Source organism: Antechinus flavipes, chromosome 4 (assembly GCF_016432865.1).
Source record: "Antechinus flavipes isolate AdamAnt ecotype Samford, QLD, Australia chromosome 4, AdamAnt_v2, whole genome shotgun sequence".
NCBI lineage: Eukaryota > Metazoa > Chordata > Mammalia > Dasyuromorphia > Dasyuridae > Antechinus > Antechinus flavipes.
Genome location: NC_067401.1, coordinates 412,235,282 through 412,258,245, shown reverse-complemented (window position 1 = coordinate 412,258,245; position 22,964 = coordinate 412,235,282). Strand labels below are relative to the sequence as shown.

General features: G+C 34.8%; 2 protein-coding genes across 6 annotated transcripts in view; one reads left to right on the top strand and one right to left on the bottom strand.

Annotated features, from left to right (window-relative positions):
* The window catches only part of DHX9 (DExH-box helicase 9), a 41,810-nt gene extending 32,329 nt beyond the window's left edge, over window positions 1-9,481 (top strand). For all 3 annotated transcript variants that reach the window (XM_051998812.1, XM_051998811.1, XM_051998813.1), the window contains 8 exons: window positions 1,459-1,619; window positions 1,983-2,094; window positions 3,141-3,302; window positions 3,438-3,565; window positions 5,121-5,350; window positions 5,473-5,588; window positions 6,176-6,376; window positions 8,831-9,481. In XM_051998812.1, coding sequence (XP_051854772.1) covers window positions 1,459-1,619; window positions 1,983-2,094; window positions 3,141-3,302; window positions 3,438-3,565; window positions 5,121-5,350; window positions 5,473-5,588; window positions 6,176-6,376; window positions 8,831-9,143 — 1,423 coding nt within the window. In that variant the 3' untranslated portion in view covers window positions 9,144-9,481. The remainder of the gene's footprint in view (window positions 1-1,458; window positions 1,620-1,982; window positions 2,095-3,140; window positions 3,303-3,437; window positions 3,566-5,120; window positions 5,351-5,472; window positions 5,589-6,175; window positions 6,377-8,830) is intronic.
* Window positions 4,537-22,964, bottom strand: part of SHCBP1L (SHC binding and spindle associated 1 like) — a 55,856-nt gene continuing 37,428 nt past the window's right edge. The window contains exons 9-11 of one of the 3 annotated variants that reach the window (XM_051998815.1): window positions 22,068-22,190; window positions 20,076-20,243; window positions 4,537-4,776 (exon numbers count right to left, since the gene is read on the bottom strand). In XM_051998815.1, coding sequence (XP_051854775.1) covers window positions 4,717-4,776; window positions 20,076-20,243; window positions 22,068-22,190 — 351 coding nt within the window. In that variant the 3' untranslated portion in view covers window positions 4,537-4,716. Of the gene's footprint in view, window positions 4,777-14,027; window positions 20,244-22,067; window positions 22,191-22,964 lie in introns of those variants that run through there. The other 2 variants (XM_051998816.1, XM_051998814.1) reach the window with 2 other exon arrangements.

Sequence of the window (22,964 nt, the reverse complement as noted above, 5' to 3'; positions counted from 1 at the left end):
AAAGTGAGGTAAACGTATTAAGTGATTTGCCTAGGATCACACAACAAATTTCTGAGGCTGGATTTGAAGTTTGGATTTTAGTCTTTCTGACTCTAGGCCCTATACTATCCATTTATGTCATTTAGCTGCAATTCAAAATTGTAGGTATTATGTGTATTATTTACCTAGTTCTTTACTTTGTATCAACTTATTTTCATCATTTATCATTTTTTAAAGGACTTAAATTTTTTTCATCTACCACTTTATTTAGATATTTTCTAATTAATGGACATATTTGTTTTAATTTCTATGCTGCAGTGAAAAGAACTAGAAATAATTTGTTCTTTTTCTTCCTTCCTTTCTTTCTTTTTCCTTTCTTTTTTTTCCTAATAGTATCACTGGGGCAAAGAGTACTCAATTTTATTGAATTTTGTAGAATTGAAGTGCTGCTTTAATTTTTAGTCACCTTTCAATTAGAAATATTGGATATTTGAACATTAGATGTGAAGTAGACTTGCTTTATTTGACCTGGGGGAGAAAAAGAATTTTTTTTCTTGTTTTAGAAAGACAGTGAATGACCCAAGCTTCTTGAAGCCCATCTGGCATACCTCTTACCAAATTCGAAAACCTTTGATTACAAAGATTTAATGCATATTTCTTTTTGAGTTTGCTTAACTTTCTCAGAAGGTGGACCATTTGATTTTTTTTTTTTAAGCTACTGCAACTTATAAAAGCCCATTAAAGCATGGAAGAAGGGATTACAGGTTTCCTAGTATATAGTAAATGATAATATCTCAGATTTTTGAAATTTTTAAGTTTTGAAGTTTTAAAATAAGGTTTTCAATTATCCAAATCGGTTTATTTAAAATGTCAGCAATTTTTTAGTTTTCTTTTAAAAATTATCTTTCTAGCCATTTTTAAAAGTTTTTTTTTCCCTAATAATTTAAGACTGGGAGATGTTAAATATAATTCAGAAGGCTAGTTAGAAAATATAATACCAAATGTTAATACCAACACTTTAACCCCAAGGTATCTTCTGAATCTTGTGATATTTCACCTAGCAAAGCCTGAAAATAGTCCTCACTGCTTCTATATCTTCCTACCTGTAGCTTTCTGATGTTGTAATTAGAGAGATCTAGAAGTAACTTGAAGCTCTGATGATTCTTTTTTTTTTAAATTTATTATTATTTTTTTAATTTAAATTTTATTTTAGTTAATAATAACTTTGTATTGACAGAATTCATGCCAGGGTAAGCTCTGATGATTCTTGAACGAGAATCTCATCTGGAAAAACCAGTGAATCATTTGAGTAGGTTGGGGTAATGACTATTACAAACATAACAAACCCATCACCCTGGATGATAGGAAAGTTAAGGGGTGAAAGGAAAGTGGTTAATTTTAAGGTAGAGGGCCCTTGCATCCAAAATGTTGATCACTTTTAGATATAAAGTTAATGCTCAAGTTTTGGCTTTCTTCTAGACTCGAAACTCATATGACCCCTGAAATGTTCCGAACACCACTGCATGAAATTGCTTTGAGTATCAAACTTCTTCGTCTAGGAGGAATTGGTCAATTCTTGGCCAAAGCCATTGAACCACCACCTTTGGATGCTGTGATTGAAGCAGAGCACACCCTCAGAGGTATTAGCATTTATGCTTATTAATTGATTGGTAAAAAGTTTGCAGGGCACTCACTCCAGGGAACCAGTTAACTTAGCCATTCTGTCCAGTGTCAACTTAATATGTGTTTGGTATGAAGAGTTTCAAGTATTATGTCAAAAATGAAACATGAGTCAATATAATATAGAAAAGGAAGATCACTTTGGAGAATGGGGCTACTTGCATGAAAGATTAATATAGCATTTATTGTTTGATAAATATCTAATAGTTTGATGAATGCAGAAATTTTAACCAACCTAGCCTTTTTTCTACACAGCAGAATTTGTATCTTTCTTCATTAAACAATTTACTCATTCTATTCTTGCTGAAAAAATATCCCTACAGAGCTTGATGCATTAGATGCTAATGATGAGTTGACACCTCTTGGGCGAATCCTGGCTAAACTCCCAATTGAGCCCCGGCTTGGCAAAATGATGATAATGGGTTGTATTTTCTAGTAAGTATTTCTACTCTTTAAGTGTTAACTAAATGGAAAATAAGTTAAGAGGATGCCTTGAAAGGGGGCAGGGACAGTGTAAAGGAAGAATAATTGAACACTGATGGAGTTACATAACCTATATGGACAAATGCCACCATGTCATTCATAAGTGGGCTGTAGTGATAGGTTGGGATTTTTAAAAAAGATATTTAGTAAAAGGGAAGAAATGAGTAACTCCAGTTATTGCCAGTTATATTTGAATTGAAGAATAGAGCTGTGCCAAGAAAAAAAGAATACTAAATAGTCCAGAAGAATAGCTAATCTTAGATCAGTAAACATTAAATACCTATAATTTTCCAGGCACTGTGCTCAGTGTTCTGTCAGAGTTTCCAATCTAATGAGGAGAGAGAATATATAGAAGGTTAAAAGAGGGGACAATCCGGTTAATCTATCTGAGGGCATGGTGGAGAGGGCAGAGATAGCCGAGAGTAGTCCATCCTCGTGAGAAGTAAGATGATCTGAACTGGAGCTCTCTCTTTTTAAACTGAAGATTTTAGAATTAATAGTTTCACCCTCCATTCAGAGACACTGAGGGTAGTAATAGGTGGACTGGTCCCTGGTCCCAAGACAGCTGCGATATTGTAGGTTGATGAGTTTCATAAGGTCTGTTGGAGAAGGCAAGAATCGCCCAGAATTGTGCAGCCCAATAGGAAGTGAGATATAGAGGTATTCAGAAATTACATGTAACAGAAAGAGGTCATGCTGGGGTGGTGTGGTAGGTCTGTTTTGCTGAAGAGATAAAATGAAAAAGGAAAGCTATAATCAGTGATACCTCATTGCTTTTTACATATTTGTGCCTTACATTATTTCATTTGAATTTCCCAACTATGGGTATTAGGAGTGATAGAACAATTGTGGCCACTGATAAAAGAGAGCTTCTTTTCTTTTTTTTGATTACTTAAAATAAGAGTTCTTTAGTATCATTATGTGTACCCATTGTTAACAGATCTATTATGGCTGCTGACAACAAGGCTCCCAACCAATTCTCTCTCTGCTTCATTTAGTGTGGGGGATGCCGTATGTACTATCTCTGCTGCCACTTGCTTCCCAGAGCCTTTTATCAGTGAAGGCAAGCGCTTGGGTTATGTACACCGTAATTTTGCTGGAAACAGGTTTTCGGATCATGTGGCCCTTTTGTCAGTGTTTCAAGCCTGGGATGATGCCAGGTATGTTAATCAAATGAGAGAACCATGCCATGCAAGGGGTATTAGAAGAGTGTCCTAAAATTTCTGTTGTGGGAACTTAATAATGTTCCATTTTCACATCCTACTGGGTTTTTTTTTTTTTTTTCTCATTTTTAGAATGGGTGGAGAAGAGGCAGAGATCCGCTTTTGTGAACATAAAAGACTCAATATGGCCACACTCAGAATGACTTGGGAAGCAAAAGTTCAGCTTAAAGAAATTCTGGTTAATTCTGGATTCCCAGAAGGTAAGACTCAAATACCTAAGATAAATATTTGGGTGGTTATGTGTATGATTTAACAGTGCCCTCTGTGTGTTCAGGCTTGATTGCTTCTCAGAATTGTTTTGAACTTGGTGCCAATGTTCTTATTCCTGCTCCCCTGACAAAAAGAAAGCATTGAAAGACCACCACCATAATTGCAGTTATTCTTATCTATAACTACCTTTGCTGAGGAACATTGAATATGAATTCTGAGGAATGAATTTGAGGTGCATTGAATTTGGAAACTTGGGACATAATTCAATTTTTCAGCAATGATCCAAGAAAAAATGATAGGCCTGTCTTCCGGCTAGTTTTTAGACTTAGGAAAATACTAATACTGTCATTAAATTTTTAAAAGTTTCAAACATACAAAATGGTCTCAAACATATTGCCAGCTTATCAGTTTGATATTAGAATAGTTACCAAATAATGGCAAGTGATTTATAAATTGAGTTGGGCCTGAGCTTTTATAATACAACTCTGTAGACTGACCAATTGAAGTTATTTTGTTTCTATGATCCCACTATGTTCAATCCTGGTGACTGGGGAAAAGAGGAAGTAAAATGGTTTTTCTTTACCTTTGAAATTTATAATCTAATAGTACATGTGAATGATAGTGTGATGAATTCAGAAGTGAAATTTGAAGTGGTGCAAACTATGCGTTGAAAGAAGCATCATTGCTGGCTAGTGAGATTGATAATCTTTTCCTCCTGAATATTTTGTCTTAATTGAGAAAAGTTCTCCTAATGCCATTAAGTCTTTATTTTTAATCCATTGAGCCAGAATATGATTTTCATGTGAATGTGTTGTGGCACTCAGCACTTTCTGTAGCTATTTTTAAGAGCCTGGTTTTAAAAAGGCTTATTAAAGACAACATTTTTTTGAGACAAGTACTGAGATTTATTATAGAAAGAAAGGTATCTTACTTGATTGGGAGGAAAACAAGTGGGAAAATATTTTGGATTTTAAAATGGTGATTTATTAGGTCATAGTAGGGAGCACTAGGCTGACTTCTGTTGGATTTTCATAATTGCTTTTCAGGATCAGGGTTATGGTCTTCAAATCTAAGGTGACACCAGCACAGAATCATCCAATCGAATCACTTGTTTCACCAGAAGTTCCTTTAATTATGGTTTTCATTGTATAAACTTAGGTCTTGTTCTGAAAACTGAAGGAATTATTTTGCCAGCTGGTATCTAAGAGAGAAGTAAAGGGGAACAAACATTTAAGTACTTTCTAATTGCTAAGGACTATGTTTAAAAGCTTATAAATATTTCATGTATTCTTAATAACAGACTTTTTAAATTAATGATAGTTGATAAAATGTAGCATCTAATAGCTTTAAAACAACTTTAAAAAGCATTTTCCCCTTGATTTTTTTCATTGTAAATTGATTTGTAATTCAAGATCTTATAAGAAACTTGTCTAAATATCCTTAGTAAACATTTTCCATATTTCTTAAATATTTTGGAGATAATGATATAAATGTATTGGGAAATATCCAGCTTTCTAATTTCTCCCCCCTCAATTTTTTCTGCAGAATGTCTGATGACACAAGTATTTAATAATACGGGACCAGATAACAATTTGGATGTTGTTATCTCTCTTCTGGCCTTTGGTGTGTACCCTAATGTCTGCTACCATAAGGAAAAAAGGAAAATTCTCACCACTGAGGGACGAAATGCACTTATTCACAAGTCATCTGTTAACTGCCCCTTTAGCAGCCAGGACATGAAATACCCATCTCCTTTCTTTGTATTTGGAGAAAAAGTAAGAAAAGGGCATTTTCTAAATGTTTCTGTTAAGAGGCTTCATTTGGTCTATTGCATTTTCCCTTGCATAGTAAATTGCTTAGCAGCTGTAATCAAAACTGTTTCCTTTCCCTTCTGCAGATCCGCACTCGAGCCATCTCTGCCAAAGGCATGACCTTAGTGACCCCCCTACAGCTTCTTCTCTTCGCTTCTAAGAAAGTCCAGTCAGATGGGGAAATTGTGTTGGTCGATGATTGGTATGAGTTTTCAAGATAAAAGTCTTAGCTAAATGTTTGTAGTATGGGGCTAAGAAGGTACTTCAGATTTGATTGGATAAAGCCACTAATGTTAATCTGAAACCATATTCACAATTTGCTGCTTGATAAATGGCCTCAGAATGCTATCTTCATTGAGATTACTAAAGTTTTGATGTAATTGGCGATTTGGTTTGAGGGGTTTTGTTTTTGTTTTTTACAACACTATAGCACAGCTTTTATAGCATGCTTTTTAAAAAATAGTAATTGAGTGGCAGGTAGTTGGTGCAGTGGATAGAGCACCAACCCTGAAGTCCCAGGGACCTGAGTCAAATCTGGTCTCAGAAAATGTTAAGATGTCCCTTAAGCCTGTTTTCCCAACAGAATGGATAGTGGGCATAAAATGCAATCATTTTCCTTTATTGGTAAAGAGGAATGTGGTTGCAGGTGTACACATGTGCACCTACCCTACATAACACTAATAGAGGATATACAAAAAGTCTCAGTACTATTCTTGGCTATTTAGAATAATATGATATAAAGGGAGTAAAAGGCCAGCATTTAAAATTTCTATTACATCTTTAATTTAGGATCAGATTGCAGATGTCCCATGAGGCTGCTGCTTGCATAACTGCCCTCCGAGCAGCTATGGAGGCTCTGGTTGTTGAAGTAACCAAAGAGCCTGAAATAATCAGCAATTTGGATCCTTCAAATGAGCGCATGCTAAACATGATTCGGCAAATTTCCAGACCTTCAGCTGCTGGTATTAGTCTCATGATTGGCAACGCACGGTATGTTCCATGTTTTTCTCTTTTAAGATAATAACAAGGATAAACTAAGAGTCACAAAAGCTCCAGAATCATTCAGCACCCTGCCGCAAACCCTTTAGAGCTTTCAAGATGACTTTTGAGATGACATCTACATTGTTGTTTTTGCTTTTGTTTTTTAGTTCTGTATTTTTTGTATTCTATTACTGCACAAAGTAAAAGTAAAATCACATTGTTTTCTCAATTGGTTAAATGTTTTGAATAAAAAATGTTTTTCTTTAAAGGGATTCTATGTTTTTAATATCTCAAGGCTTTTACAAATATTCTCATTTCATCACGATGGAGACTAAGAAGGGCTAAATAATAATATTGTTTACTTTTTAAAAGGAAAAACCAGCTGAACCTTTGGTCTCAAGACACTTAACAAAAAGACAGCAAGAAATTCACTTGGCAAATATTCTAATATACATCACCAAAAAGTTCCATAACTACCTTGTGTAAAAAGTTCATTTGAAAATTAAGGCATGTGCTGCTGCTTTGTGACATATTGTCTTGCACTATTAACTGGTCACGTATTCATCCCAGTCCTTTTTTTGTACAACAAACATTTAACAAATGTTTATTGTGCTCAAAACATGAAATGTAAAGCATTTGCAGGGATACAATCTACTTGGTGCAAAAATAGTTTGACAACAATATGAAAGGAGGGTTAGAAAGAGGAGGAAGGGCAGGAAAATTGTTATGAGGTGATAATAGGAGGTGCAGTAGATAAAGTCCTAGAGTCAAGAGGACCTGAGTTCAAATTTAGTCCAGACACTTGACACCCCATATACCTCATCTACTACTTCACTCAAAAGGGGCAGTTATAATAGTGTAGATAAATAAATAATAAAGAATAGTATAGTATGATGACTACAGGACACAAAAGCAGGATATCAGTGTCATCATTTGAGGGGTAGAATTGGCTAAAATTGATTGATGGGATATTAGAAGTAAAATGTAAAAATCAGAGATCACTTGTCTTCATTGTGTGTAGTCATAAATTATATGGTCCTACAGACAGATCATAAAGTCACACAGCAAGCAACGGATGTAGAAGGAAGGACAAACTTAGTGGTAGAGTTCAGGATTCACAATGTAGATGGAGTTATTTGTAAGTAGATAGTTGAAGTTGATGTGAATGAATCAGATGACCAAAAGAAAGAAGGCTCTAAGTGATCACATCCTTAATGGAACCACTCACTTCACAGCAGATGAGAGAAAAATGAATAAGAAAATTAAAACTAAAAGAATGCTGGCTGTGAAGGTAAGGAAGTAGAAGGGGGAACAGAAAAGTATAGAGGTATCAGTAAAAATGAAAAGTAGAGATCATTAGTATCTTGTAAAAGCAGTGTCTCTTGAGTGGTGGGGCCCACCCTAGATTGAAAAAGGACAGTACCTGGAACAGTCATAGATCTAAGGGAAGATATTTTTTAGGACTGAGACCAAATATGGTTATAAACACCTGAGAAAGTAGACAAGAATGTAATCTTGGACATGGGGTTTAAATGAATTGTAAAGATCTCTTTTGCTTGAGGAGAAAGCAGGGAAAGGGTGATAAGGTGAGAATGAGACATATTTGGGATTACCTGTATACTCTTAGGTATCTTTTTAACTAACTGAAAACTTGAATCCAGATGCTTCTTAATTTCAGTCAGATGACTTTATAAGAATTCACTTAGAAATTGTAAATTAAGTAACTAACTGCTAGGCTGTTAATATTTTTGTGTCATTGAATAGGTGCATTCAATGAAATTTAAATTGCATGGTTTTTCTTTTTTCTTTTTTTTATTCCATCATTAAAAGCATATATTGTGTGAACTAGGTGCTTGTTTTTATAGGCACCAGAAAAGGTTGATTTGAGTTGTAGCTTCATTGCTAGCTTTTAGATACTGATCCCAGTCTCTCCAGAAAAAAACTAGAATTTAAACTTGTAATTTCACTAAGCAAAACATCTTTAAAAGGAACAAGTTACTGAAAGACTGGTCATTGCTTTTTGGTCCAGCAGCCAGCTATTTGTTTTTTTCCTTTCACTTTTCATCTCATCTCCTCTGGCCCCTTTCCCATATGTGTGCCTACATACTCGAGTCTCAGTCCTAATAAAAAGTAAAGAGCCCTCTGGCTGAGCTGGTTACTTTCCCACTTCTATTCTTTAATCATTTGGGTTTTTTGCAGCAAAAATCTTTATTTGCCCAAATTTGTTGCCTGAAAAATAATACATTAACAATTAGACACACCATTAAGTTTCAGTAAGCTATTAAGTTTTAATGAACTAAAAGAGAAAATGCTTTTATTGTAATGGTAATTTTTGTCTTGCTTTGCATATTGAAACTTTTTTTTAATTGATCACTAATTGGTTTAGTTTGACCATATTGGAGCCTATATTTACATCTCTATTTGTTCAAAACATTTTGTTTTTTGTTTTTTGTTTTTTCCTAGGTATGGAGATGGTCCTCGCCCACCCAAGATGGCTAGATACGACAATGGAGGTGGATTCAGAGGTCGAGGTGGTCAGCGAGGTTCTGGCTATCAAGGTGGAGGATATGGTGGGAGAGGATATGGTGGGGGATCTAATTCTTACCAAGGAGGGTATGGAAGTGGAGGAGGATACAGAGGCTCAGGTGGCGGTTATAGAGGATCTGGAGGAGGCTACAGTGGCGGAATGGGTGGAGGAGGATATAGAGGATCTGGGGGATTCCCTCGAGGAGGAAACAGAGGTGGCTATGGTATGGGTTTTGGAGGTGGCTTTTGAGGAAATAATCACCTGCTTTCAAAGCTCTCTCTTCATCTCCCAAGTAGTCAATACTAAAATATGCATGTTACATTTTTTTCAAGAGATTTGTTTGCTGCCATTAAGGCTAAAATCTATTTTCCACTCACTGTGTTGTTCAATGTAGTTTAAAGAAAACTAAGTATGTAGGTATATTGGTGATTTTGTTTATTATGTAAAATATTGATCTCCTATTACAGAGTACCACAGTTTGTATTATTTTGTTCTTAATAAAGTAAGTTTTGTTTTTTGAAATTAATGTGATATTTTCTTGGCTTTAGTTTAATACTATGGAAAATAAAATATTACACTGAACCTAAGTCATGTGTTTAATCATTGCTTTTTACACATTGAATTATGTTTACAAGTTTTTGGGGAATAGTAGTTATATTCTACTAGTCAAAGTATTAGAATTAATCTAACGCAGACTTTAAGAAAAGCTGTTCCAAAGCGTCTCTTGAACATTAGAGGTAAGCACTGTTGTGATTTTTAGATTTATGTTTTTGGAAGAGAGTTAATAGGGAGTTTAGTATAAATGTCCTTGAAATAAAGATCTTTCTAATATTACTAGCCAGTGCATAATTCACATTGTTTTTTATATCTGCAAGAGACTAACTTGGCCATAGTCTAGAGCAGAACTTCTTAACCTTAATCCTTTACATAGTCTAGTGAAGGCTATTGATCCCTTATCAGAATAATGTTTTTAAATGAATATACTATTATCAACGTATCCTTTAAATTCTTAAAAAAATTCTCAGTCCCCCAGGTTAGGTCAAGTCAACAACCATTTGTTAAGGCTCTGTGCTAAGCATTGGGGATAGAAAAACAAGACAGAGGTCCCTACTCTCAAGGAGCCAATGGGGGAAAACAACATGCAAACAACCATGTACAGACGGCGTCAACAAGATAAACTGGAGGTGATCAGCAAGGGGGCATCAGGAAAAAGCTTCATGTAGAGGTTTGAAGGAAGCCAGAGGAAGGGTGAGTAGGGAGAGCTTCAGGCACGGGGGACAGCCCATGAACATGATCAGAACCAGGTGGTGAAAGAACAAGCCAGCCAGAATCACTAGATTGGGGGGTGGGGGGAAGGAGGGAGGAGGAAAGTTTATGGAGATTTTTGTTTAAAGGTTGCTCAGAATTTATTAGTTTAAATATTGAGAACAGTTATGAGATTGCTGGAAAGCACATGTGTGATTGATTTGGATAGTTTGAAAAGGGGGGGAGAGGGGCTAAAAATCTGCAGCTAATCCGACTTTAGAAGTTGCCACTCACATAGAAAGCCCAATACTATTTTTGTTAAAGATTAGCTGATAGGCCTCCTGAACCAGATTGCCCACCAGTGATGGCACCATGAGCAAACTGGAATGTTCCCAAGTGCTCTGGGGAGTTCCAATATGGCAATGAAAAGATGATTTTGCAAAGAAGGTGGTCACCTACCACTGGCCTGGGTTCAGTTTTGGAAGATCAGTGTGTCAGAGAATCACTTGCCCAGAAAAGTACTTATTTCTACAGGAGCATCTATTGAAAGTAGAACCTAGATTCCCTTAGTAGTCATGGGTTGTTAAAATTCTTATCTTTGGATAGTATCTTTTATTCTTGGGAATGATGTAAATCTTAAATGTGGATGCTCCTGATCTGGCAGTGAATAGGTGGATCTAGTAACGTTGGAAAAAAAGTTTTGCCTTTTAAAAATGCCTTATAAAAGACATTAGAAATTGTAATAAGTTCAAGAAGGACAATATTTGCTTATTTGTCTCTCCTTTTGAAAGAATGACTGATTTTTCAGAATAACATTGTTGCATTCTTTCCACTGCTAGATTACAACTTTCCCTTAACACTTCATCAGCTATGATTCTTGTCTGATGTTTCTTAAGATCTTCATGGAGGATTTACCCAATATGCTGGAAACCTGAATTTTTGACCTTGTAATATCTTGAGAATATCATTATGACATTACTATCACTTAGTGAATTTTTGCTTTCCTAACCACTGCATCCCCTTTTAAACTTGATCATACCAATACTTAATACTGTTGTTTTAAACTTCTTGAAGCCAAGCCATCAGCAATTTGTCAGTCCCACCAATTGCATCTTTCCATTATCATTTGGGTTATTTTTAATATGTGAAGTGGTGATCATCTGAGTTTGTCCAGTAGCTCATTTATGTTGCTTTTTTAAAAATGCTTTGCTTCCCCCCCCCCCCCCCCCCACAAAAACCCTGCGACTCTATAAATGAGGATAGGTTCTTGAAGGTTAAGAAACTTGCTTATTTATCTAGGAAAGAGTTAAGATTCATCCATATTTCAGGACTGCAAGATTAATACTCATTTTGGCACTTCAAATGAGCTTTGCCCATCAGCTAATATGTGATTATTGAAAATGCCTAATTTTCCAAATGAAATACAGCTATGTTAATTCGAGGTATTTTCTTTAACCTGTTATGCTTAGAAATGCTTAAAGGAGAAATTAAATAAATGACCTCTCAAGCAATGTGTGCAAAATCTCACCTATGTGCATTTTTCATCCATTTTTTTTTAATGCTTGAGCCAGTCTTTCATATTTCAGGAAATTTCACATTGTTATGGATATGGAGAACTTCAACATTAATAGGAAATCCTTTTGGCCTTTGTGTAAAGGCCCTGTGAAAACTCCACTTTGAGGCCAAATCCCTATTGATAATGAAAACCTACCTGAAATTCCTCAGGGATTAACAAATTCTCCTCTGGCCATACACACTCTTCCCCTCCCAGTGATTCTGAATTTCTCTCATTCCAACCTTCTGGAGCTGGTAATTTTTTTAATCAGCAGCTGTTATATTTTGACTTCAAGGAATATCATGGCCCTATGGAGGGAAAAGGGAGGAAACTACCAGGATGTTCCACAAACTTTTTAGCTTCCTTCTTTGTTTTAACCCATTAAGTAAACTCCTTGAGGACAAGGGCTTTTTTCTTATTTATATAGTAATACTTAAATGTTGGTTCAATTGTTCCCTATTGCCTGATCCTTTATTCCTATTCCCATCTACTCCCCTAATATCTATTATCTCTAAAGCTACCCACACCTTTTATTGTTTTGAAATACCTATTCCATAGACAACAAACTTGGTTTCATCTTCAATCTTTTCCTTTAGCCCTTTATTCTTTATTCTGGCTCTCACTGAGACTTGGCTTCTTCTTGATGACCCAAGTTCCCTGTGCATACCTCTCAACTTCACTGGTCAAAATAGAAGAGCTAGACTACTTGCTTCACATTGCTTCTTCCAGATTCTCCCTCCCTCCTACCATCAATCAGTAACCTCTCCTTTGAGATTCAGCTAGTCAATCAATACACACTATCCACATGTTCTGTAGCTGTTACCTGCTACCATCTTTGATGTCCCGCCCCTTCTTCAATAAGATCAGTGCCTGGTTCAGTCTTTCATCTTCTGCCTTCATCCTAGAGGACTACAGATATTTCTCTTTACACCCTTACCTCATAGTTCAACTTACTTTCATGTAACCAGCTCCATTTGCATCTCAGCCACATACCAAAATCATACTCCTGCTCTTTTACCATCATCCACAACTATACCACTTCCAAGTTTGTGAACTCTGAAATTCCCTTATCTGATCACAATATCCCTTTGCCTTGCCACCTTACTCTTTGTCCCCACTGTGACCTCCAATCCCTTTAAACCTTAGTTCTTCCCAATCAGTAAGCATTTAATAAGTGCCTGCAATGTGCTAAGGCAAAAGAAAATTTCTGACGTTTACAGTCAAATGGAGGGGACAAGTATGCAAATAATACAAACTGTGTGCAGGATAAATAGGAAATGAAGAGGAAAAGCTGTGGAATTGAGAGAAGTTAGGAGAGGCTTTCAATAAACAGGATTCTAATTGGGATCTAACAGGAAGCCAGTAAGATTGATACTCAGAATGGAGGAAGGAGAGCATTATAATAACTCTTGGGGCTAGCCAGAGAAAAGGTCTGACACTTCGGAATATCTTGTTTATGGAAAAACCAGAAAGCCATTGTCACTGGATTAAAGTATATCGTTTAGGAAATAAGTTGTATTGAAAGGACAAGACTTAGGAACAACTAATGCAGAAAATGGAGCAAGAAATCAAAAACTTTGGTTGTTCCTATCATAAAGTTGTGAGATTCTGCTTTCTTCAATTTGACATCTTTTGTTCACTTGTTATCTCTGCATATCTAGTGCAAAATTGAATTTCTACATAGTTAAGATATGTTATTAAAATACTGTTAGTTTTTTTTAAATATTAGAATCCTGGAAAGATAGGGTTCAAAAAGCTTGAGTATTTTATCCTCAGTGCTTAGCACAATGCCAGACATAGTAGATGCCTAGTGTTTGATCAGTTGACATTCCGAGATGACAAACATTTTTAGGAAATACTTATCTTTAAAGGTCTGATGTCTGTACTTTAAAGTGAATAATTAATTTGTCATAGATTCCAGAAGGATTTTGTATGATTTTGACATTTAAGAAATGCTTTGAAGTTTATTTTGCCAAATGAATGTTGATTTTACATTGATTACTTTTATCATATAACCCCTACACTTCTCTGGTGTAACCTTAACCTTAGAAATATTCATTCAAGAAAATTGCTTCTCAAGAATATTACATTCCCTTTTTTAAGTTTTTGCCAAAAATGGACTTCATATATGCATATTATTTTACAGGAATTAGATTATTAGATAAGGATTGGAGCAGTGTGCAATGAATTGACAATTGTGTTGTCCTTTGAAAAAAACATTAAGGTACATTAATATTTAAATTTGTAGGAAGTTGAAAAGCAACCATTTTAAGTATATTTTGTAGGTAAATGTTATTTCTAATTGATACCAATCAGAAACCAATTAACAAACATTTGGCCATTGGCTCCATTAATAATGCCAGGAATACAGCCTGGGAAATAATCAAAGTTAGGTGCACCAGGCAAAAAAGGAAAAAAAAAAAAAGTGCAGCTCTTCGAAAGGCCTAGGAATCAAGGGGGAAAAGAGCACCCAATTTGTGCTGAGGACCTGTTCCTGGCAGAATTGATGAAGGTTAGATTGGAGCCAAGTGACAACATGACAAAAAATGCTTTTGTCACTCTCAAGAATAATTTGCGAATAGCCTCCTGGCAAGTATCCATGTTGTCCTGAGTGTCACTTTCAAGGGAGCCCAAATAATTTCATAGTGTAGAACAGTGAAAAGGACGTGAGATTTTTAATCAGAGCAACATGAATTTGAAGAAAGAAGGGTTCTGTTGTGAATGGACCAAGGGCTTCAGTTTTCAGACCTAAAAAGAGTGTTTAAAATTCAATTCAAGTTTGAAGTCCTCTCCAATTCAAAATCTGTTATCTAAGTCTCACTCCTAAAAGGACAAAACAAACTTACTTTGAAGTAACAAATTTCTGTATTCTCTGTATGGCCTAGTAAAGCACTGAAAATAGGCTTCATTAAATATTTTTCAGGGACAAACTGCTTGGGGGTAAGATTTTTTTTTTCATTTTCTGTTCTAATTGGCTTCCTTTTAGACATCTTCTAATTTATACTGTTCTGATAACTGTATATGTGGGGGGTGGGGGGGCGGGGAGACAGGATTGTTCTACTTTACTTTGAATCAGCTTGTACAAATCTTATGTTTCTCTGAATTCATTTTTAGTGCTTAACATTCCATTATATTCATATACCATGGTTTTAAGTGGCTATTTCCCAGTTGATGGGTATTGACTTTGTTTCCAGTTTTCCAATATCATAAAAAGTGATATGAATATAGTGGACATTTGCTTCTTTATTTAACCTGAGTATATATATGTCCTTTACTTATATTCTTTGCTTGCTGGACACTTCTGGTGCTCAGACCTTTTAGAACCTCACACTTCCCCCCATTCCTTTATTGTTTCTGCAACAGGTGGAATCTACTGGTAAATCCTATCTCCAATGAGCCTCTGCTTATACTGGTAAACCTACAGCTGGTAAATCAAGACTGTCTTCCTTTGTTAACCCTCAGATTATATTAATTCACAAAGATTGTGAGGTAAGGTTTTTTAAATTATTTCTCCAGATTAAAAAAAACAAACTTGCTTGCTTTGTTAAATATTAATAGACAGGATATAAAGCCAACAACACTTAAATATTATCCCAATCAAAAATTCTGCTTTTCAAATTGATTTGTGCTTTATCACATTTCCTATATCGTATTTGTTGTTCTTTTCTGGTCTTTTCTGCTTTTCAACTCAATGCTATTACAGCTAAAACATGTAAAACTGGTTTACAGAACCTGAATGTTCCTTATAATAATCCTACAAAAATTCCTAAATTAAAACTTTTTTTCAAAGCATCCCAAAGATTAACATACTTTATAATAAAGTATGAGGGGTAAGTTATTTGTTATTTGCAATTTATTAAGCATTCATCAAGGTAGCGGGAATGTTACTATTGGAGTTTCAAAAAAATTGGAAAATGGTATCTGCTACTGAATAAATTTGGTTATTTTTTTTAAAACATCACACCACTTTTTTATATTCATTAATATTTTTCTACTCAGAGCAAAAGCAATTACTTTACTACTTCCTTAAGATTGTGGATTCAAAATAAAAGTATTTGAGACATTGACCAGATTTTAGAATATCTATTTTGTCATTTATGACATGGAGGTTGTATTGGTATATTTTTACTCAGACTTTTATTCTAAAAAAAATCTTTAGAGGAAAATGGCAGAATAGGCAGGAAATTACGTGACTCTTGACAAAATTTTCCCACAAATTAGATAAAATAAGCCTTGATGTGAACTCTTGTGTGAGAGGCAGAAATAATTAGGTTAGGGTAGAACAGTTTTATAAGATGAGGTTTGGCCCAAAGTGCAAAAACCTACTGGTAGACACTACCAAATGTAACAAACAAAGGCTGGGGGCAGCTGCCTCAGCTTCAGAAACTTTCACCTCCTACACTGCGGGGAAGGAGGGGAAAAGAAGTTGGTGAGCAAAGGAGGGCAAGACTGAAGGACTCTCCATTGTCACCAAATGCGGGGCAAGTCCTGGGATGCAGCTGTGAGTAGGCAAATATGCTAGCAGAGGGGTGGGAACCTTGCTGGCTAGGGACACTTGGAGGAGAATGGAATTCCTGGCTTGAAGCCCAGAAAGGAAAAACAAGGGAGAACAAGAGCATTTGTGGTGACAATCATGTCTTAGGCAGAGAAAAGTGCATGATGTCAACCCTAGACAAGACAAGAAAACAATAGGAAAAGCTTGAGGCATTATCCCCCATACCACAAGTCTAGAATTTGATTATATAAGAAGCCACTAAAAAAAATTAAGCAAAAAAGAAAAGAACTCCATCATATTTACTGTGGAATAGAAAGGATCTGGATTTTTACCTCAGAATTAGATTAGTGTAGTTAAAAAAAGCCACAAGCTTAAAAATAGTTGCATTATTAAAGCCTTTAAAAACAAATGAAAGGAAGAAAAATTAGGGGGAAAAATAAGAGCAATCCAAGAAAATTATAAAAAGTCAGCCAACTGGAAAAAGATCCAAAAAAGAAAATAACTCCTTAAAAACTATTATAGTCATGCAGGGGAAAGCTAATGACATGATACCAAGAAATAAAATCAAGAGACAAAAAAATAGAAGAAAATCTGAAACATCTCATTAGATACTATATTTTAAGAAATTGTTATGGAAAAATTGCCCTGAACAAGAGAGTAAAATGGAAAAGAAAATCCATCAATCACTAAAAAGATTCCAGGATGAAAACTTACAACTTTATAGTCAAATTTCAAAATTCTCAAGTTAAGGGAAAAAATACAATAAGAAAAAATAATTTAAATCCTGGAAAGTCAGGATAACATAAAATCTAGCAGCTTCTATATTAAAAGACTGAAGGGCTATATTTCAAAGAAGCAAAGGAGGTGGGTTTGCAACCAAAAATAATTTGCCCAGCATAGCTGAGTATAATTCTGAAGGAAATTGAATGACTTGAAAGACTTGAGCTATTTGTGACAAAAGAGTTGATAGAAAATTTGACATATAAGATTTAGGAGAAACGAGGTAAACATTTTATTTTTTTGGTCAATATTTTATTTTCCAAATACATGTAAAGAGTTTTCAACATTCGTTTTTGTAAGCTTTTTTTATTCCAAATTTTTTTCCCTCCCTCTCTTACCTCGAGCTCCTCTCCCCCCTCCCCAAGACAGCAAGCAATCTGATACAGGTTAAAGAAGCAATCAAAAGGTAAACATTAAAGACTAATTAAGAGACTTCAATAAGGTCAAACTGGATTTACTTCTTATGTGGGAAAATGTTATCTGTATATTATCATTATTTAGATAGTATGAAAGAGTTGAGATGAGAATGACAGGATGATTATAAAAAATAAAATGGGGGGTAGGGAAAGGTAAAATGGAGCAGTTACCTCATACAAATAAGGTGTGAATGGAAGAATTTAACTAGAAGTAGATTGGGGTTTTAGAAAGCTGGTAGTGCTATAACTTCTCATCAGAACTTTGTTAAAAAGAGAATCGACATATCTAGAAAGATATCAAAGTCTTCTAAATTTCAAAAGAAACAGGAGGGTGAGGGGACATAATAAGGGACTAATTTATTTTTTGGTGAAGCAATTTGAGTTAAGTGACTTGCCCAGAGTCAGACACGGTAAGTGTCAAGTGTCTGAAGGTGGGTTTGTCTCATAACTTCAGGGGCTGGTACTCTCTATCCATTGCAATACCTAGCTGTCCCAAAGGGAGGGACTTCAAAAGTGTGTGTAGAAGAAAATATTGGAAGCTAAGGAGAGAGGATAGTTAATGAGAAATTCTTTACAATGGTGCACATTGGGGAAGTGGTGGTTAGAAGTAAATCAGACTTGTGAGGAGAGATAGGTTAAAAAGAGGATCACAGTGCAATAAAAATTATATTAAATTGAGACGATGAAAACTGATTAAAAAGCTATTGGAGATGAATGGGTTAAAAAAACAAATCCTAGCAATAATAATTTCAATGACAATAATAAAACAACATATTTAAAACCTATATGGTGCAGCAAAAGCAATAAGCAGAAGAAAATCTATGTCCAAATGCTTATATCAATCAAATAAAGAATAGAACAGTGAATTGGATAATCAATTTTAAAAAACTAGGAGAACAAATTAAAAATCCTTAATTAAACACTAAATTGGAAATCTTAAAAATTAAAGGCAAAATTGAGTGTAAGAAAATCACTGAATGACTTTTTTAAAAAAAGAGAATATAAAACCAAACCATTGTTATTCCAAATACAGAAATAGTGTTACATAAAATACAACGTTTGTTCTTATATTAAAAAAAAAAACTTAAAAAGCATAGGCATAGGCACAAAGGGATTTTTTTTCTTAAAATGATAAAAAGCATTATTTGTAATGGAGCTACTAGAAGCTTCCCAGTAAAATCAAAAGTGAAACAAGGATACCTGTTGTCACCATTATTATTTAAGGTTTTACTAAGAAATGCTAGCAATAGGAAGAGAATTGATAAGTATATGTATGGTATGGTTTTACAAAAACACATTTGTGTCTAATGGTGGCTTCTAGGGCAAGATGGGAAAGGAGGGAGGAAGAATTAAAAGTGCATAATAGCAAGCAAAAGAAAACTTATGTTAGTTAGCCTTGAAAATGATGTGCATTATTTATTGCATAGTTTATTTTTTTTAATGTAAATTCATGGTTTTATATTGGATACCTTTTTATACTGTGCTGTGTGCATCAAAAATGTTGGTATTTGAGTTTAAAATGAATAAATAAATTTTTTAAGAACCAAAAAAGGGTCTTTTGATAATTATTTTTCAAGAAATAATCAGTGGTTATTCATTTTTCAGGTTTTACAAATTATGGATAAATAAGCCCAACTCAGTCAAATTCAGGCAGTATGATCCATCCCAACAAGTTAGTCATATAGACCCTTATAAATTAGGCTTTAGGCTTGTCAAAGTATACAACTTTCTCAATCTGGAATCATGGTTTGCCTAATGATGATTGTGAAGTCAAATACAGAAGAGCATAGTGGATTTGAGTGAGTATTTTATATTCTTGGTAATTAGTAGTAGTAGTAGTAGTACTGGTTTGAAAGGAGACTTAGGGGTCTCTTCTTGCCCAGACTAGGAACAACTTTGTCACCCTGAATCAAATCTCTCCTTTCTCCAATATCAAAGTCACAAATGTGACCGTGCTACTTATTCTACTCAAGTTATTCAGTGGCTCTCTTTGTTTCTAAGGTTAAAAAATAAACTTTTTTCTAATTGGCTTTTAAAACCCTTCCCAATTCTGACTTGCAGATTAATTTCAAATTACTCTCTCCCCTTCATGTACTATGTCCAACTAAATTCGCCTACTTGCTGTTCCCCCATTATATGACATTCCATCATGTAACTCCATATCTTTGTGGAAGTGATATTCCCACTTTCCTCAGTCTGCCTCATAGAATCCTTAATTTCCTTCCAAAGAATGCTGAGGTATAATCTAAAGAGGCTTTTTCTGATGTTGCTAGTGGTTAGTGCCCTGTCACTCATGAGTGAACTTGGCATATATACTGTGTTTATTATCTGGGCAATTAACATATCTTCCAGTACAATGTAAGTTCCTTCCTTACATTACTAAAACAAATTTTTTTCCTAAGGGTTCTTGAACAGGATACTCGTTTACTATCCAAAGCATAAAATGTTAAAATGAATCATTCCTTTCAAGATCATTAATAGAAAAATCTTCATAGTTTAATTAAACAAACTCAGAACTTAATTACAACTACCATTCCCTTGGGAATCAGCAACTATTTATTAAACATATATCTCAAATACGCATCCTCAACACGAATCCTGATGCTTTAACTTGTGACTATTCTGATATCCCCCTTTAAGTTTGCTTCTATCTTATTATTATTCATTTCCAGATTCAGATTTTGCATTACTTTGGAAAGCATATCATCATCTTTTTTATCTCCTGAAGCAGCTCCTTTGTTAAGAGTTCCTTCTGCTATAATAAAAAACTGTTCGGTTGGCTGTAGAATGCTTACTCCATATCCATTGTTGCAATAAATATGATTATTATTCATCTTCAATTTGGGGGCAGGAAGAACCTGTTGGGGTATTAAAATTGATTAGTTTTTTTAAAGGATTATTTCATAATCTTCCTTACAAAAGCGTAAAGATGAGATAACTAATATGATATTAATATTTCAAAATTAAGCCTAATCAATGTATTAGTTAAATAATTATCCTTAAAAATATTAACTGGAAACAGGGGTATCTAAATTTTTAACAAGTACTGTTTTTCCTTTCTCTGAATAGTAAAACTATAAAATGTACTTCAAAATAGCCAATTCATCAATTTAACATAGATTCACATTCTTACAAAATTTAATTAGCTTATAAAAAATACTTTTAAAGTGCTAGTAACTTTTCTATTTGGACTTATTTGATGGATCCTTCTATGTAACAAAATCCTTCAGACAAGTACTATTCTGATGTGACTTTGGATTCTCTAAAGTGATTCTAATAAATAATAAGCTCTAAAAATTTTGAAAAACTGGAAAATTTTCAAGCATGACCTAAGGACAGCCCTTACTGGATCATTACCAGAATTGTGACCACCTGGTGACAATTCAGAGTAGTCACACTTTTCATTCTACAGTGATGGTGGCAAATAGGGAAAAAGGAAGGGTGTTAATACATTCTACATGCATTAATGTAATGGCTGATACTCAAATCTTTGTCCAATGACCAAGAATTTGATACACTATTGGGTAGGCACATCAGAAATACCTTGTTAAGACCTAGGAACTACCTTTCAGGATAGAAAGACAAGATGAATATGCTGTCTAAAAGGCTTCTCTTCCATTAGGATGGCAGATGATGAGAAGATCAGAGAGGAATATCAAATGATGAACCATCCCATTTAGCAGTTCACCTGGTCTATCTTGTCGTCTGCCCTGCCAGTGCCTCCATTTACCCTATTATTGGAAGTTTACCCAACAAAATGAACCTCCAGAAATATTTTCAGACCTTCAGAATAAGATGTCTTGATTGAGGAATATACAAGCTCCTAGCCCATTATATATGCAGCAGGGCCCCAAACCAGACCATTATTTCCATCAGGTCATCTACTGACTTTTTATCATCTGCCTTGTTCCCCAGCATTCTCCCACTCCGGTTTTTCTGCCTCTTGGTAAACACAATAATCATATCAATACTATTATTGCTTCTGGAAAGGGCATTTCATTTGGATAGGAGTAATGGATCAACTTGCCATCTCTATGGCACCCCAAAACAAAATTCATTTTCCTGGTCATCAGTGTCCTTAAATGTGTATTGTCTCCATTAGAATGCAAGTTCCTAGAAGGCAGACTGTCTAACTTTTTTATTTCTATTCCCAGCATGTAGTATAGTGCCTGGCATAAATAAGCCTTTAAAAAATGGTTTCATTTATTCATACATCAATACAAAGAATTGGGAGGGGCTGTTAACTTGGGAGACTTGAAGGGGACACAATAACTTCTCTAAACATTAACAATGTGGAATAAATTCTATTTGTGCTACTTGGCTCCAAGCAGCAGAATTAGAAATAACAGGAGGCAGTTGCAAAGAGGAAAGATTTTAGTTTTACATGAAGAAAAACTTCCTAAGAAAAACGGAACAGGCTGTCTTTAAAGAAAAGAGATTAAACCTTCACTGGAAGTCTTTAAATAGAGAATGGACAACCACTTGTCCAGGAAGTTGTAGATGGGAATCTTCATTAGATACAGACAGGTTGGACTAAATGGCCTCTGAGGTCCTTTCCAGCTCTTATATCCTGACACTATGTAGGATAATCTGATGTTCCATTAAGTTTTATTTCAACATCGAATTCTTATAAAATTCTTCCAAGTAAAAACTTTTAAGATAACTATAAAAAATGAGATTACCTTCATATTCACCCCACCTAAGGTGCTTTTTGAATTGTCACTAGTTCTAAGATTATTGCAGTGATGAATTTCATTTCTTTCCAAAATGGCTATGCTGCCAGGATACAGTTCAACCCCAGCACCCTGCAAATTAAGAACAAGCAAAAAGCCAACAAAAATAACAAGGAAAAAAATCTCATATACTTAAATCTGAAACTTTTAACTTTTTTTATTTTTAAGAAAATGATGCTAGTCTTTGATTTATTCATAGGGTGACATTTGTAGGATGGAATAGATATTTAAATTCTGAAACATTATGGAATATGAGTGAAGCAATCTTCTGCAGAAATCTTTGCAAAACAGGGTTGATAGAATATAGAAAAGAAATGGCAGTTATGCTTATATGGTGCACCTTTCCCCATCGCATTCCTGATGTATCACAAGTTGGCCTAAGAAATTCAATAGATTTTCTGGGAGTTTTGCAGAAGCCACAGACAACACAGACAACAGAGCTTGGGACAAATACTTAACCCAAGTTTTTACAATAAGGTTCTGTAAACACCCCCCAAAAGAAGAAAATCAGACTTCTCTGATATGAACAAGGAAAGGCTAAAAATTTTGTGCAGATCTTTCACTTTCAGATCTTTGGAGCACGCACCACCTTCTGACCCCCACATTGTGGAAGGAATAACAACTCTCAGGCATCAGTTTAAGCCCATTTTTCTTTTCTTAGTCTTAGGCCTAAATAGAAAGTGAAAGACCTATAGTTAATGAACTTTCAATAACTCCTAATTTTTTTCTTTTCCAATTCTTTCTAAATAACATTTTTAATTATCAAATGAACTTTTACGTCTTATTTAACCTACTGCTCTGTAGCAGTCTGATAATAAATTATGTTTAAAAAGAATGTGTGTGTGT